Source organism: Eptesicus fuscus, chromosome 3 (genome assembly GCF_027574615.1).
Source record: "Eptesicus fuscus isolate TK198812 chromosome 3, DD_ASM_mEF_20220401, whole genome shotgun sequence".
NCBI lineage: Eukaryota > Metazoa > Chordata > Mammalia > Chiroptera > Vespertilionidae > Eptesicus > Eptesicus fuscus.
In genome coordinates, this window is record NC_072475.1 from 60,511,348 (window position 1) to 60,527,694 (window position 16,347).

Genomic DNA, 16,347 nt, shown 5'->3' on the forward strand with positions numbered 1-16,347 from the left:
CCATGAGAAAATATAGGGCAAACCCAAACTTCGGTATATTCTACAGAATAAAGGGCAGGTCAAGGTCAGAAAGACCGACAAACTGCCCTGGATTGGAGGAGATTAAGGAGCAGGACAACTTAATGCAATGTGGGTTCCTGGATGGGGTGGGTCCTGGACTAGAAAAAGGACATGAGTGGAACAACTGGCCAAATATGAATAAAGTTTGTACTTTACTTCATAGTATTATATTGATATTAATTATCTGACTTTGATAATTATATTATGGTGATGTAGCATGTTAAAATTTGGAAAAGCTGCCCGGCCAGTGTGGTTCAGTGGTTGAGCGTCCGACCTATGAACCAGGAGGTCACGGTTCGGTTCCTGGTCAGGGCACAGACCCAGGTTGTGGGCTTGATCCACTGGGGCGTGCAGGAGGCAGCCGATCAATGATTCTCTCTCATCATTGATGTTTCTATTTCTCTCTCCCTCTCCGTTCCTTTCTGAAATCAATAAAAATATATTTTCAAAAAATACTGGAGAAAGCTGCGTGAAGAGCATATGGGTCCTCTATGTACTATTTTTGCAACTTTTTTGTAAATCTAAATTTATCTAAAAAAATAAAACCCCAGAAAGACTCTCTAGTTAATGCATAAGTTTCTCTTTCAGGGCTAGTGAGTTTTGTGTGATCAAACCAAAGACTTACAGAGCAGAATAAGGGGGGATATATCTCATCAACACAACTGCTGCTGATTCTTACCTGAGAGCCTCTGTCCTCTCACGAACACGCTCCCATTTCTACTCAGCTTGGACTTGGAGTCTGATCCAGAACGTCCCAGATTAAATATTGATTTCCACTTCTTTGATTTACTGGAGAGCTTTCTTCTAAAAGAGCCAGGTGAAATGGGGTTAGTTTCCTAACTAGTCATTTCAAGGGGGCTTTTAACTTGAGAAGGAATAACCCAAACACATTCTAGTTATGAATGGCCTGGACATTTCAGGAAATTCCCCTCTAAAATCCAAGTTGAGCCTGACTCTCACCCTGTCCGGGGATGCCCTAGATGACCAAGTGAGGCTTTCATGAGTCAGCACAAAGGACCGCATTCCCCAGAGAAATGGGCAGAGGCATGCCATTAAAGGCAGTGGTGGGGCACACAGAGGCAAGGATTGACGGGAGACTCAGAGGTCACAAGCAACCACACAGTTCTGGGAATTCTGGGGGGAATTCTGGTAAACACTTTAGTCCTGGGTTTTCAGAGGTCCCTATTTTTCACAGGAGTAAACACTAAAGACCATAGCGCTCAGGGCTGGCATGCTCCCTGCACTGTGGGCCACACTGCGGTCACATCCACAGGTGAGAAAAGAGCTAGTGAAGACTTTCATGGACTACAAAGGGGGTGTATGAGAAAGCAGTGTGGAAAAGAGTCTGGCCTGGGAGAGTGGCAGGCTGCTGGGTGTGGTCAGTGGTCACTGCAGAGCAATGCCCGGGGTAGTGTGTCTCTCATTTCCCTGATGCCTGGCACCAGGCCTCTTCAGTAGGAGGCGGGAAATGACAGTGCTGGACTCCCTCCCAGGAGCCTGGTGCCACCAGGGGTCACCACCAGGGGTCACCACAGGCACCTTGCCCAGCTCTGACTCAGCCCACACTCAGATTTCATCAAGTTCCAGGATGAAACCCTGCAACTTGCGGCTCCACAAGGAACCTTTTCTCTGCAGGGTTCTCACAGGGCCCCCAGATCTCCAGCCCAGCATGTTTCACCTTCAATCACAGAGACATCTGCAGTGCTGGGTGGTTTCTTTGGATCTGGTTGGGGTTTTTTCCAAGCACTTGGCCTTGGGGTGGATTTGACAGGGTGGGTAAAACTGGGGTATGGTGCCCCTCAGGTGTGGTTGAAGTGCACAGAGGACATGCACTTGACAGTGCAGACCAGGGTTGCAACAGAGGAAGTGAGATGGAGAAACGAGGGAAGAAAATATCCTATGATTTTAAATGATGATTGGAGGAGAGGAAGGGCTCTGGAAAGTATGAGAGGAGGAGTGGAAGCCAGAGATGGCATCTCCCAGTGCCGCATGCCCAGACCTCCCAGTCTAGAGTGGCACTATTAGTCAACTTGTCCTCCACTCATCTCTACGCCCTTTGCAATGTTCTGTGGAGGTAAAGGGTGGGGGCAGGGAGTCAAGTTTGTTTGTTAGTAAAGTTCCTTTTGAAAACATCAAGCCTGCTTTGTCTAAACTAAGGAGTGAGGGGTTTATCCATGACTCTTGATGCCTACGAGCCCCATCTCCCATCTCCATTCTGGTGCTGAGAATCTCTGGTGGGAGACCAGGGTCATGATGACTCTGGGGCAGTGAGTGCAGGCACCAACCACCGAGAGAGTGTTGTGGAGATAGCTCCTTTCTCTTCTGGAACGTTTTCTTACACCCCAACCCAGATTGCACCCCCAGCCCATGCGGCCATCATGGCCCCAAGACCATGTTCCTTCCTCCTCTGAAACCCTCCTTCCAACCATCTCCCAGAATTGCAAAGAATGCCACTTACTTGTTGTCTGGTAACTCCAGGACGGTGTGGAAGAGGGTGCCCATGGGAGGCACGATCTCGGGCAAGCTATTCTCCCTCCTTTCCTTCCGGGCAGGATGGTTAGTAGCCAGGCTCCGGGCCTGAGCTTCCTCCAGGCTCACCAGCTTCATGGGCAGGGAGAGGGCTGGCAAGGTCAGGCTCTTCACGATGGGCCAGTTTTCTGTACAGAGAAGAGAAGAGCGCATAGACTCCTGGGAGGAGGCCTGTGCACCGGTCCACTCAGGTTCCCCACCCACAGCTCCTCCCTTCCTGACCTCCCGGCAGGTGACTCCTCTTGGGTCTGGTGGGGTCTGGGGCAGAGTCTGCGTACAGAAACACACAAACCACCTGGCCAGACTAGCCAAAAGGCACACAGGGCCTTCAGGAGGTGAACTGCACTAACTGTATTCTTCAAAGAGGACTCATTCATTCATTCATTCATTCATTCATATGACAAACATGTACTGAGCACTTACTGTGGACCAGAGTAACAGCAATGGGTCTTTAACCCTGGAAACCGCTCAGTACTCTGGCCAGGTGGGAGGTAGCCTCTCTCAACTAGGGGAAGACAGGAGATTGCTTCTTCTCTCCACAGCTGGAAAACAGGCTCTCCAAGGCAATTTAAGGTTGAAGCCTACATTTTCCCTAGATCACCTAGGCTTATATCTTTGCAGTGAAAAGTCATTTAATAGCCTACACCAGTGGTCGGCAAACTCATTAGTCAACAGAGCCAAATATCATCAGTACAACGATTGAAATTTCTTTTGAGAGCCAAATTTTTTAAAACTTAAACTCCTTCTAACGCCATTTCTTCAAAATAGACTCGCCCAGGCCGTGGTATTTTGTGGAAGAGCCACACTCAAGGGGCCAAAGAGCCGCACGTGGCTCGCGAGCTGCAGTTTGCCGACCACGGGCCTACACCATTCTCTAAAAGATAAGAGGCTGTTTACTCACTACCCAGTCATCTTCAAGCTAATCCTTTCCTTCTGCAGCTTTTATTTTTAGAAATAGAAGTGATGACAGATCAGTGCAGCCCAGGGTTATCTCTTTTCTCCCAGTCAGTTGTTCTCCACTCGGGGCAATTTTGCAGCCCTCCCTCCAGCCAGGGACAGTTGGCAACGTGGGGAGACATTCTGGGTCGCCACAAGCGCGTGCGGATTGTTACTGGCACCAGTGGGTGGAGACCGAGGATGCTGCTCAACATCCTATGATGCACAGGACCGTGTCCCACAACCAGAACCAACCAGCACTAAGTGTCAATAGGGCCGAGGCTGAGAAACCCTGATCTAAGTGAAAAAGAAGACATCTAAGTTTGCCTCTATTTACTCTTTTGGCAACCGTGCCAGTTTTCTGTAACTTTGGAAGGTGTGAAGAGATTCAAAGATAACTTGGCCACCCTGGCCTAGTGGCTCAGGTGGTTGAAGCATTGTCCTGTGTACCAAAAGGTTGAGGGTTTGATTCCTGGAGAGGGTGTGTATGGGAGGTAACCTATCCATGTTTCTCTCTCACATCAATGTTTCTCTCTTCTCTCTCTAACATGTCTTCAGATGAGGATTAAGAAGAAAAAAAAAAGATAACTTGGACAAATCAAGACTAAGAAATCTTTTTTTTTTTTTTTTTTTTTGTATAGGACTCGCTTTTTGTTTAGAAAGCACCTTGATAGTACTCTCTCTCTTTGTAGAGCATGACCCTCTCTGGGTGAAGAGAAATAAAACCACTGAAAAAGGGTCCTGCAGAAAACGGAGACAATGTGACCCTGGGAGGTTCCGGGGAGGGGGGCATGGCCATCATTCAGTCAATTAAGTAAGTCTGTGATCTGCAAGACTTGTCATGAACGGTTTTGAATTTAACTTAGTTTTCCTATTTAATCCAAAGCAGGTTAAACTATTTGCATTTAATTTGCTCTTAATATTTGTTTGTAGATTCTAGATGATTATTTTGTTACTTCATTATTTATTTACTTAAAAGATTAAATCCCTCTGGGAGCAACTGGAACCGTGGAAGAACATACATAGCAGGGTCAGGAGACCTGGGTTTAGCCCCTACCTCTCCCCCTACTTCTGGGCTCCAGTATCCTAAGACCCACCCAGCAGCTCTGCTTGGATGCTTAGCAAGCATCTCCAACTCTACATTTCAAAACAGAGCTTGAGATCTCGGCTCTTCACCTCTAGACCAATACCCCCTCCCATCTTCTTCAAATTGGTTTATGCTACTGGTGGATCTCCCAGTAGCATAAACCTGTAGTAGTTATTTTTTCACTCATTCCTTTCTTTGATGCAACCCCTTCTCCCCTCTCCAGCCTATAATCAAGTCCTATAACCCACCCTCCGAAACATCCTGAATCCAGCCACTTTCCTCCATTCCCACTAACATGCTTGTCCCGGCCACCATGTTCTGCCACCTGATTTCTGCCATAGCTCCTTAACTGGCCCCCTGCTCCCAGCCTTGTTGCCTTTCCGCCTCTCCTTCACACAGCAGCTAGAACGCTCAGATCCTGCACGCCCTGCTCAAAACCCTCCAGGCCTTCCCATGGCACCGAGAACAAGCCAAACTCTTGGCATGACCTACAAGCACCTCCATCTGTTCCCCTCTTCTCCTTGCCCACCCACCCAGTGGTCGACAAAGATACACAGTACATTTTTTGAATGTGTACTCCCATTATATATAATGCATATATTTGTAAATTATACATATGTACCACTGTATTAGTATTATATGCAATAGAAAGCATATACAATCATAGAAATTACAAAGTATGCAATAAAAATAAGTGAAAAAAGAAATTGTAACCGTTTCTTCTAACACCCATACTTTGGTCTCTGGTGTCCCATAGGGTGGAGCACTCTGGCCGCACTGGCCGGCGTTCTGCAACACAATGAGCCCATTTCCACCTCGGAGCTTTTACACTCCCCGTTCTCTGTGTTTGGAACATGTGTCCCCAGATCCTCACATGACTGCTCCCTTTAGTCAATCAGGTTTCAGTTCAAAGATCATTGCCTTAGAGGCCACGACCACTCTGTACCCAAATAACACCCCCGAGTCACTGACCATTCCATTGCCCTGCCATCTGATCTTCATGGTATTTGTGGTCTTTGAAGTGATAATGTATTTATTTGTAAACTTATGTATTACCTGTCTTCCTAACCGGACCTTAGCTCTGTTCAGGGCAGTGACTTTGCTTTTTGTGTAAGGACACTGTCCTCAGCATCTAGAGGTGCCCAATACATACTCAAGTTTTGTGGGGTTTTTTTTTAAAACATATATTTTATTGATTTTTTTACAGAGAGGAAGAGAGAGGGATAGATAGTTAGAAACATCAATGAGAGAGAAACATGGATCAGTTGCCTCCTGCAAATTCCCTACTCGGTATGTGCCCCCAAACAAGGTACATACACTCTTGACCGGAATTGAACCTGAGACTCTTCAGTCTGCAGGCCAATGCTCTCTCCACTGAGCCAAACCAGTTAGGGCTACATATTCAAGTTTTAATGAATCTTGGCTATAGCACAATCTTTCTGGCCTCACTGCTCTCATTTTTCCATTACTGGATTCTATGACTTCTATAATCTTTCCAGTTTGAAATAGAACCCTATTTACAAATCTAAAATTCCAGAGGATACGACTTATTCCATTTTACGTAAACATTAGTATGTTACCTTACCAAACTCAACGCAAACTCATAATTCATTGAACAATAAGTATTGAAGGCAATCAAGAGTTAAAGAGTCAAGAGTAAATTGGACCTGGCTGGTGTGGCTCAGTGGATGAGCACCAACCCATGGCACAGAGGGTCATGGTTTGATTCTCGGTCTGGGCACATGCCCAGGTTGTGGGCTCAATCCCCAGTGGGGGTGTGTAGAAGGCAGCTGATCAATGATTCTCTTTCATCATTGATGTTTCTATCTCCCCCTCTCCCTCCTCTCTGAAATCAATAAAAATATACATTAAAAAATATTAAATTGGATTTCAGTATGCAGGACAAAAGATGATTAAGGCAATGGTCACAAAAAGAACAGGGATTTCCAGGTTAGAATTAGGAACAACCTTAACACTAACAGTCATGGATTTGCTATTTGGAAGAACATTGCCCTTAGGCATTAATAATAAATAAACTACAGAGGTTTATTAATCGATTTTCCTATTTTCTCCTCACAGAGGCAGCACAGAGTTAAGAAATGAGCATGGCTGGCAGATCATAGGTTCAATGTTTTGTCCCAGCAGTTAATACCCGGGTGGCTTTGGAGAATTACTAAGCTTTTCTGCTTCTTTGGTCCTTCACGTATAAAATAAAGTTGATAACAACTTTATGATGGTTGTTGTGATAAGTCAATGAGATGATGTACATGGAGTGCTTGCAATAGTTCTTGGCATAGAATAAGTCCACAATAAATTATTGGTTGACTCAAAAGGATGAATGAATGAATGCATATTACTACTCATTGACTTTCAAAAAGGATTTATATAGCTTACAATAAATAATACATCTAATGGGGGAGTTAAAATAAAGTTAAAAGAAATGAAAGCTGCTCCTCCATGTATAACCAAGAGAATTGAAAACATATGTTCACACAAAATTTTGTGTATGAATGTTCATAGCAGCATTGCTCATAAAAACAAAACAAAAGGAGAACCAACCCAAATGTCCATGAACTGATGAATGGCTAAACAAAATCTAGTCTATTCATACAATAGAATATTACTCCCCAATAAAAAGAAATGAAATACTGATATAAAGCTTGAGAACATATAAATGAAATAAGTTATCCACAAAAGACCATGTTTTATATAATTCCATTTATATGAAATGTCCAGAAGAGGTAAACCCATAGAAATAGAAAGTAGATTAGGATCTGGGAGGAGGAGAAAGTATGGAATGACTATTTAATGAGTATGGGATTTTTTTGGAGTGATGAAAATGTTCTGGAATCAGACAGTGGTGACGGTTACACAATTCTCTAAATACATACAGCAGTAAAAACCACTGAATTCTACACTCTAAAATGATAAAATGGTGAATTTTATGGTATATGGATTTTATCTCAATAAAAACAAATTTTAAAAGAGAGGTCATAAACCACATAGAAGACAGGGTGGGGTGGGAACAATTATATCAAGAGTCAAAATTTGATGGTAATTGCAATAGATTATTCTCATGATTATACTGTGTTTTTTCTCAAAGATACTAGCTAAACTGGAAAAGAACGCTTCGATCAGCTAACAAATGATTTGTAATATGTTTCTCCGACACCATTGGCTCTCCAAGCGTGTACCCTGACCCCTAGCAGCAGCATCACCTAGAGCAGTGATGGCGAACCTATGACACACGTGTCAGCACTGACACGCGTAGCCATTTCTGATGACACGCGGCGGCTGAGGCGGCCGCATGCCGAGGATGAAACATTTGCTGCTCCTGAGGATGAAACATTTGCGAAATAATGTTTTTTCCTCAAAGTGACACACTACCAGAGTTATGCTCAGTTTTTTGGCGAAGTTTGACACACCAAGCTCAAAAAGTTGCCCATCACTGACCTAGAAACTTGTTAGAAATGCAAATTCTGAACAGCACTCCAGACATGCTGAATCAGAAACTGGGGGTGAGGCCCAGTAAACTGTGCTTCAACAAGCCCTCTGGGTGGTATTGATGGACACCATTGTTGGAAAACCACTCTCACAAAATTGGTAGTTATCAGGTTTCTTAAAAAAGAAGAGAGAGAGAGAGAGAGAGAGAGAGAGAGAGAGAGAGAGAGAGAGAGCGCGAGCCATAACCGATTTGGCTCAGTGGATAGAACGTCGGCCTGCGGACCGAAAAGTCCCGGGTTCAGTTCCGGTCGGGGGCATGAACCTTGGTTCTGGGCACATCCCCAGTTGGGGGTGTGTAGGAGGCAGCTGATTGATGTTTCTCTCTCATCGATGTTTCTAACTCTATCCCTCACCCTTCCTCTCTGTAAAAAAATCAATAAAATATATTTTAAAAAAAGAGAGAGAGATTTTCCCTCTAATTTTATTTTGTATTGGTTTCAGGTGTACATCCCAGTAGCTACAAACATATATGTACTTTACATAGTATTTCCCTAGATATTTCCAGTATCCCAACTGGCACCATACATAGTTATCACAATACTATTGACTATATTCCCCGTGTTTTATTTACATCTCCGAGACTATTTTGTAACTATCAATTTGTACTTCTTAATCCCTTCACCTCTTTCACCCAGTTCCTCAAACCTTACCCCTCTGACAACCACCCGTTTGCTGTCTATGAGTCTGTTTCAATTTTGTTTGTTCACTTATTTTATTCTTTAGGTTCCACATATCAGTGAAATCATATGGTATTTGTCTTTCTCTGACTGATTTATTTCACGGAGCATAATACCTTGTGGGTCATTCTATGCTGATGCAAATGGTAAGATTTTGTTCTTTTTTAATGACCAAGTAATATTCCATTGTAAATGTGTACCACCATTTTTAAAATTGTTGTTGTTAATTCTCTCCTGAGGATATTTTTTCATTGATTTTTAGAGAGAGTGGAAGGGAGGCAGTAAGGGGGGAGAGAGAGAGAGAAAGAGAGAGAGAGAAACATTGATGTGCAAACGACACATTGATTGTTTGCCTTCTGCACCTTGACGGAGTGGAGTTGAACCTGCAACCAATTTAGTCTAGAGTGTCATTTAAGGCAGCCATTTCCTTGTTGATTTTTTGTCTGGAAGATCTATCCATTGATGTCAATGTGCTGTTAAAATCCGTTACTATGACTGTTTTTGCTTTATATGTTTAGGTGCTCAGATGTTGGGTGTATACGTATTTACAAGGGTTATATACTATTGTTGGATTGGTCCTTTTCATTATGTAGTGTCCTTTGTCTCTTACTATAGCCTTTGTTTTAAAGTCTATTTTGTCATATATAAGTATTGCTACCCCAGCTTTTTTTTTTTAATTTCCATTTGCGTGAAGTATCTTTTTCCATCCCTTTACTTTTAGTCTGTGTGTATCTTTCATTCTGAGGTGGGTCTCTTGTAGACAGCATATGTATGTGCCTTGTTTTCTTATTCATTCAGCTACCCTATGTCTTTTGATTGGAACATTTAAGCCATTTATATTTAAAGTGATTATTTCTAGGTACACATTTATTGCCATTTTATTCTTTATAACTATGTTCCCCCTATTTTTCTTTCTTCTTCTTAAGAAGACTCTTTTACATTCTAATACTGGTTTAGTGGTAATGAACTTGTTTAGCTTTTCTTTGGCTGGGAAGCTCTTTATTTTGCCTTCTATTTTATTTTATTTATATATTTTTTTATTGGAGAAGGGAGAGGGAGAGAAAGATAGAAACATCAATGATAAGAGAAAATCATTGATCGGCTTCCTCCTGCATGTCTCACACTGGGGATTGAGCCCACAACTCGAGCATATCCCCTTGACTGGAATCGAGCCTGGGACCCTTCAGTCCACAGGCCGACGCTCTATCCACTGAGCCAAACCAGCTAGGGAATTGCCTTCTATTTTAAATGATAGCCTTGCTGGATAGAGTAGTCCTGGTTGTAGGTCCTTGCTTTTCATCACATTGAATATTTCATGCCAATCCCTCTGGCCTGAAATATTTCAGTTGAGAAATCAGCAGTTTAGAGGGGAGTGCTCAATTCAGGAAAGATGGTGTCTGTGGGTGGTACAGGAGAGGGACTCAGCAAGGGACGCTGGTGGCTGTCTGTTCAGCTTTCTGCCCAGAACCTTACAACCCAGTCTGTCCTCAAAAGACTCTAGTCCACTCTGAGCTGTCCTCCCTCTGCTAGAGCCCTGAATGAATAGCTGTAAATAAGATTTTGTGAGCTGGGCACCTAGGTCTCTAGCGGACTTCCATCTCTCCCAGGTGGACCGAATCCCCACTGATTTTTACAGCCAGATGTTATATAGGCACCTCTTTCTGGCTCTGTTGCTCTGGGCTGGGGAGCCCAGGGTGGGGTTAAGACCCCTCAGGAGGAACGTTTGCAGGTGAGATATCCCTCCAGATTCTCAGCCACTGCACATATGTGGGGGGAAAGCCCTTTTTGTGTTGCCGCCCTTCCTACCAATGTCAATGTGGCTTCTTCTGTAAATCCTTGGTTACAAGACTTCTGTTCAGCTAGTTATTCAGGTTGATTGTTCTATAGTTTAGTTGTAATTCCAGTTTGGGCCTGGGAGGCGGTGAGTATAACTTCCACCTACTCCATCGCCATCTTCTCCCAGGCTTCTGGGTCAACTGGATTTGTGTTTTCTTTTTCACAAATTGGGCTCACATGAGTTCAAGCAACATTACCCAATTCATTCCCACGGTTCACTGTGTCATTATAAGAGTGATAGGACTGAAATATAATATTTTGCATCTCATAACGCCCAACCTGAAATAGCTGTATCTTTCTCACCAATATGGCTAACTAGTATGCTAACTAGTCTCTGCATACATGTGCCCACAAACACACACTAATTTTTGTATGCAGAGTATCTGGTAGAGGGCAGAACAATGTAAGCACTCAAGAAATGCTTGAGAAATAAATGCATTCTGAATATGCATGTGAGTCTGAACATGCTGCCTCTTAACTCATTCACATAAGATGAAGGCATAGGGTCTTCTGAAATATATCACACTGAAAGTAAAGATGAAATCTAATAGTTAAAGAGGGGAAAGCTGCCAGTGCCTCTAGATAATAAACAGTTTAAGATCTCACTAAAACCAATAGAAGATTATTACAGTTTACCATGCCACACTCACAGGGTAGTCCAAATATGCAGCTGATCAGAAACCTGCTACAGCCACCTGCAAACACACCACATCTTTGCTGCACACATACAGATGTATACATGCATGATCCCAAGACACTGACACACACACAGTAATCAGCACATACACAGTGCCAACACTCAGAGCTGAGACCGAGGCCACCCTGACTTATTCTTGGGCCCTGTGACTAAGGCAAGGAAGGAGGATGGGGCGGTGGGGTGTATGCCAGGAGGAGCCCTTACCTTCGTTCTCCAGAGACCCAGGTGCACCATTGTTAAAGATTTGATCCACATGATTCAATATGAACTCAATCACCACCTGCTGGACCCGGACAGCGAGGAAGGCTGCATCTCCATTGCAACCAGTGGCTTCGATTTCTTTGGACCTAAATCAAGGAAGAAACACATTCAGCTCAGTGAGTCAGCTCTAGAGCAGTAACGGGGAGCCAGCGGGCCTTTTGTACAAGCCCCATGTCTTCAATGTATACAGTTTGTTAATCTGTATGATATTTTAACTACGAAGACCAATTAAAGGGACTGTCCAAAGGCTGTGAAGCCCAACGCACTGGACAAATTTAAAACAATTACCAGGAATTATAGACACTGCAAGACTATAACATATTTTAGCGAATATACAAGAATTGCTTTTTAAAAAAAATCAGATCTCCTTCCACCACCCCCCCCCCCACCCACCCAATTGTTCTGTGGGGCAGCTCATCATTTATGAAGTCATATCAAGCAGTTGATTCAGGTGATAGCCAGCTGTGACCCCACCACAACCAACAGCAGCCAATGAGCCACAGAGACAAGACAGGTCTTTTTAAGAAATTATAACATGCAGACCCATAGTCACATTCTGGTGGTAGCCAAAAAAAAAAAAAAAAAATGCCTTTGGAACCCAGACTTTCCAGGTTAGCAGGCAAAGAACCTAGGCTTTTAAAATCACCTTTAATCCACCTGTGCTACAAAATACCACTTAGCTACAGGTTTGTCTTCAAGGGGCTTCAATTTCGAAGAACCCGGTCTTTATTTTGATCCGTGGGCTGCTTTGAGCCCCCTGGGTGGGAAGAAGGCGAGGGTGCGGCGGTTACCTGAGGAGGTTTGGCGCCCACACCAGGGCCAGGTTCCTGGCGTGCATGTTGGTCTTGCTGCTGAAGGAGGCGATGTGGGCCAGGTGTCGAATCAGGTATTCCAGGGTCCTGTAATGGTTCACTTCATTTATTTTTACAAAGTAAGAAACTCTAGGGCCTGTGTGAAGCCTGGAGGTAATTCCAAGTTTGGATTTGAGAGACTAAATAAATATTTCTATCTCATGACTTTTGAAGGAATAGCAGGAAAGTATCAAGATTGATGGAAGTAATTTTCTCGGCTCTCGGCATGTTGGCCCAGGGCGGGGAAGGGGAGCGGTCTTGGAAGAAAAACATCTATTATTGCCAGAAAGTTCTTTCTTATAACACATCAAAATCTGGTCTTGTGTAACAGATGGGCAGGCTTGGGGAACACTGGGGAAGACGGTAAGATTAGGGGCTAACTTGTGAGAATGAAATGAAAGGATGGGGTGATGTCAGGGATGGTGCTGATGCTCAGATAGAGAGATCGGTCAGCCAAATGTCAGAGCCTGTTTTAAAACCATCTCGGTTTCCATAGACTTGGTTCCTCTATGAATCTGGGTAAGAACCTAGGATATCACTGTGAGGATATCCTCGTGTGATCAGAATCCGGGTGGGACTCTGAGGGGTATTCTGTAAGTCCCTGGGACATAGGCTGCCCCTTCCCATCCGTGTTCCCAGTCAGACACCAACTCACTCTGAGAAAAGTGACCTGTTCCCCGACTCGAAAAGCCCCAGGAAAGCCACTGTCCACCGAATCTGTTCCCTTTTATGCGTCTGTGGTATTACACCACACTGACGGGCTGTGACTTTCTTTCATCAAGGATTCTTACCTATAATGGGACGGGGGAAGCTGCTGGACAACATTTTGGATTCGGGCCAACTGGCCTTCTTCTGGGCGACGGGACACTGCCTCCTGCAGAGAAGAACATGAAGCACCAGTGAGTGCCCGAGAGGGTGGCCACGCCCCTGCCCCTGCCGGTTTTATTTAGGCTTCTGGTGCTGCAGCCTTCCCACCATGCCTAGAGCTCATCCTTCCAAGGGAACGCTTTTCTAGTAAAAACAAACAACTGAAATCTCCGAGGGTTCATGATGTGAAGTGTCTAACATTGCACCCACGGAGACCTGTGGGTCCTTCGGGTTTCCGTGCACCCTCAGATGGGTGTTAGGTATCGGCTAAAGAAGGTGTAGAACCTTTCTGTGTGGCAGAAAGAGCCACAGAGTCTCTGGGAGAGATAAAGAATCTCTGGGAGACAGGGAGACAGGGTGAGACGGAGATGACGGGTGGCTCCATGCTTACTCAGCCAGCTGTCCTCTTGGGTGCAAACAGCCACTTCCCATCCAGCCTGAGACTATCCCATGACCTTGCTACTACGCAGCAGCTGCCTGTTGTAGATGCTGGGAAGCAGGGAAGATGTGCCTTCTCAGCCAGATAAGAGCTTTGCCCCTGAGACCCAGAGGCCTTGCCAGGGCTTACTCTGTTGTTTCCTGTGTGGGTATGCTGTACCCTTCCCCCGCCCGCCTCCAGCCCAGGGCCCTTAAGGCAGGGACGATGTCAGTAAAGGCAGTGTGATCTCAGGCTCCTCACGATGCAGGTGTCCCTGGGCAGATTCCCCTGCATCCCTGCCCCGAGGACCTGCCCTGCCTGTGCCCAGGCTGAAGGGCCTCCTCCCAGTACAAGGCTGAGTTCTGAAGAACTGCCAGCATGGGAGCAGAACCTAAGTTCAAGGTCAACAGCAACCACATCTTTCTTTTTATTCTGAGGTATAACTTACCTCTATAAAAATGTACAAGCCTGGAGCTACAGCTCCATGAGTTCTTTCATATGCATGTAACCCCACCGAGACCAAGGTACACTTTAAAAGGAACTGTTGGACATTGAAATTGGGTCTCAAAAGAACTGTTGGCCCAGAAAGAAACTCACTACAGACTGATTCATTTGCCTGTCACCATAACCATTATTGCTTGTCTCATTTTCGGTTCTTATAAGTGTATTATAGTACATGATCTCACTCATCTAGGGGAAATAATGAACAACATAGACGGATGAACAAGAACAGACCCAGAAACAAGGAGGCATGGATCAGACTGTCGGGCCTCAGAGGGAGGGTAGGGGAGGGTGGGGGTAAAGGGGAGAGATCAACCAAAGGACTTGTGTGCAAGCATATGAGCCTAACCAGTGGTTAAGGACAACAGGGGTGTGGGGGCATGTTTGGGGAGGGGTGTGAGATGGGAATGGGGGGACGAGGACAAATATGTGATACCTTAATCAATAAAGATATTTAAAAAAAAGGAGTTCCTGCCCTAGCTGGTTTGGCTCAGTGGACAGAGCATCGGCCTGCAGACTGAAGGATCCCAGTCAATTCCAGTCAAGGGCACATGCCCGGGTTGCGGGCTTGATCCCCAGTGGGGGGCATGCAGGAGGCAGCCAATCAATGATTCTCTCTCATTATTGATGTTTCTATCTCTCTCCCCTCTCCCTTCCTCTCTGAAATCAATAAAAATATATTTAAAAGGAGTTCCTGAGCTCGTGTCAATCCTTTTCAGCCTGAATCCGTTGTTAGGCATATGGGACTTATGCCTTGTATTGCCTCCCAGTGCTGGAAACTTGCTTTATATTCATATACAGGGGAGGCAAAAGTAGGTTTACAGTTGTTTGTATGGAAAAGTATATAATACAAGAATAGATAATAACACACGATTAAACTGCGTTTTGTATACTCATAACTGTAAACCTACTTTTGCCCACCCTTATATAATGAAAAGAATCCTATATAATAAAGAGGTAATATGCAAATTAACCCTCACACCATCACAAAATGGCTGCATATGACCAAGTTGGCAGGGGGGTTAGTGAGGGACGACCTAACAACTGAACAGCAGGCTGCGTGGGGTGACCAGGCTGGCATGGGAGCTGTGAGGGGTGACCAGGCTGGTGGGGGGGGGGGCAGGTTAGGGGTGACCAGGCCAGCAGGGGGGTCAGTTGGGGGCAACCAGGCTGGCAGGGGGGGCAGTAAGAGGTGACCAGGCCTGCGGGGGGGGGCAGTTAGGGGTGACCAGGCCAGCAGAGGCAGGGAGTTGGGGGTGATTAGGCTGGCAGGGGGGGCAGTGAGGGGCAACTAGGATGGTGGGGGCAGTTGGGGGTAACCTGGCCAGCAGTGGGTGGCAATTAGGGGCAACCAGACAGGCAAGCAGGTGAGCAATTAGGAGCCAGCAGTCTAGAATTGTGAGAGGGATGTCTGACTGCTGGTTTAGGCTCATTCTCTGGGATCGGGCCTAAACCAGCAGTCAGACATCCCCTAAGGGGTCCCGGATTGGAGAGGGTGCAGGCTGGGCTGAGGGGACCCTCCCCCCCTGCCCCCATGCACAAATTTCGTGCACCAGGCCTCTAGTATAATATATATCTTTTTTCTTAAACTTTGTTGAATTCATTTATTAAATTGAGTAGTTTTTTTGTTGTTGTTTGTTTTTTAATCCTCACCTGAGGATATTTTTCTTTTCTTTTTTGAGGATATTTTTCCATTGATTTTCAGAGAGAGTGGAAGAGAGAGGGAAAGACAGAGAGGAATATCGATGTGAGAGAAACACATTGATTGGTTGCCTCCTGCAGGCGCCCTGATCAAGGCCCGGGCTGGGGAGGAGCCTGCAACCAAGGCATGTGCCCTTGACTGGAATTGAACCCGAGACTCTTCAGTCCACTGGCCAACGCTCTATCCACTGAGCCAAACCAGCCAGGCCATAATATATATTCTTTAATTTGGTAAGTGCTGCCTCCTGCAATACCACCAAAATAAGATCCTAACTGTGGTGTAGTTTTCTTACCATATTTTCCGGCATATAAGATGACTTTTTAACCCAGGAAAATCTTCTATACGCCCAGTCGTCTTATACGCCAGAAAATACGGTATATTGTTCACCTCTATTCAGCCTGTAGCTGTCATTTGCTTGCTG

General features: G+C 45.1%; 1 protein-coding gene across 1 annotated transcript in view; it reads right to left on the reverse strand.

The window, feature by feature from the left end:
* The window catches only part of ARHGAP31 (Rho GTPase activating protein 31), a 105,845-nt gene that overhangs the window by 16,428 nt on the left and 73,070 nt on the right, over positions 1–16,347 (reverse strand). Inside the window, exons 4-8 of the mRNA XM_008146629.3 lie at positions 13,230–13,312; positions 12,379–12,486; positions 11,531–11,673; positions 2,519–2,717; positions 740–864 (exon numbers count right to left, since the gene is read on the reverse strand). Coding sequence (XP_008144851.2) covers positions 740–864; positions 2,519–2,717; positions 11,531–11,673; positions 12,379–12,486; positions 13,230–13,312 — 658 coding nt within the window. The remainder of the gene's footprint in view (positions 1–739; positions 865–2,518; positions 2,718–11,530; positions 11,674–12,378; positions 12,487–13,229; positions 13,313–16,347) is intronic.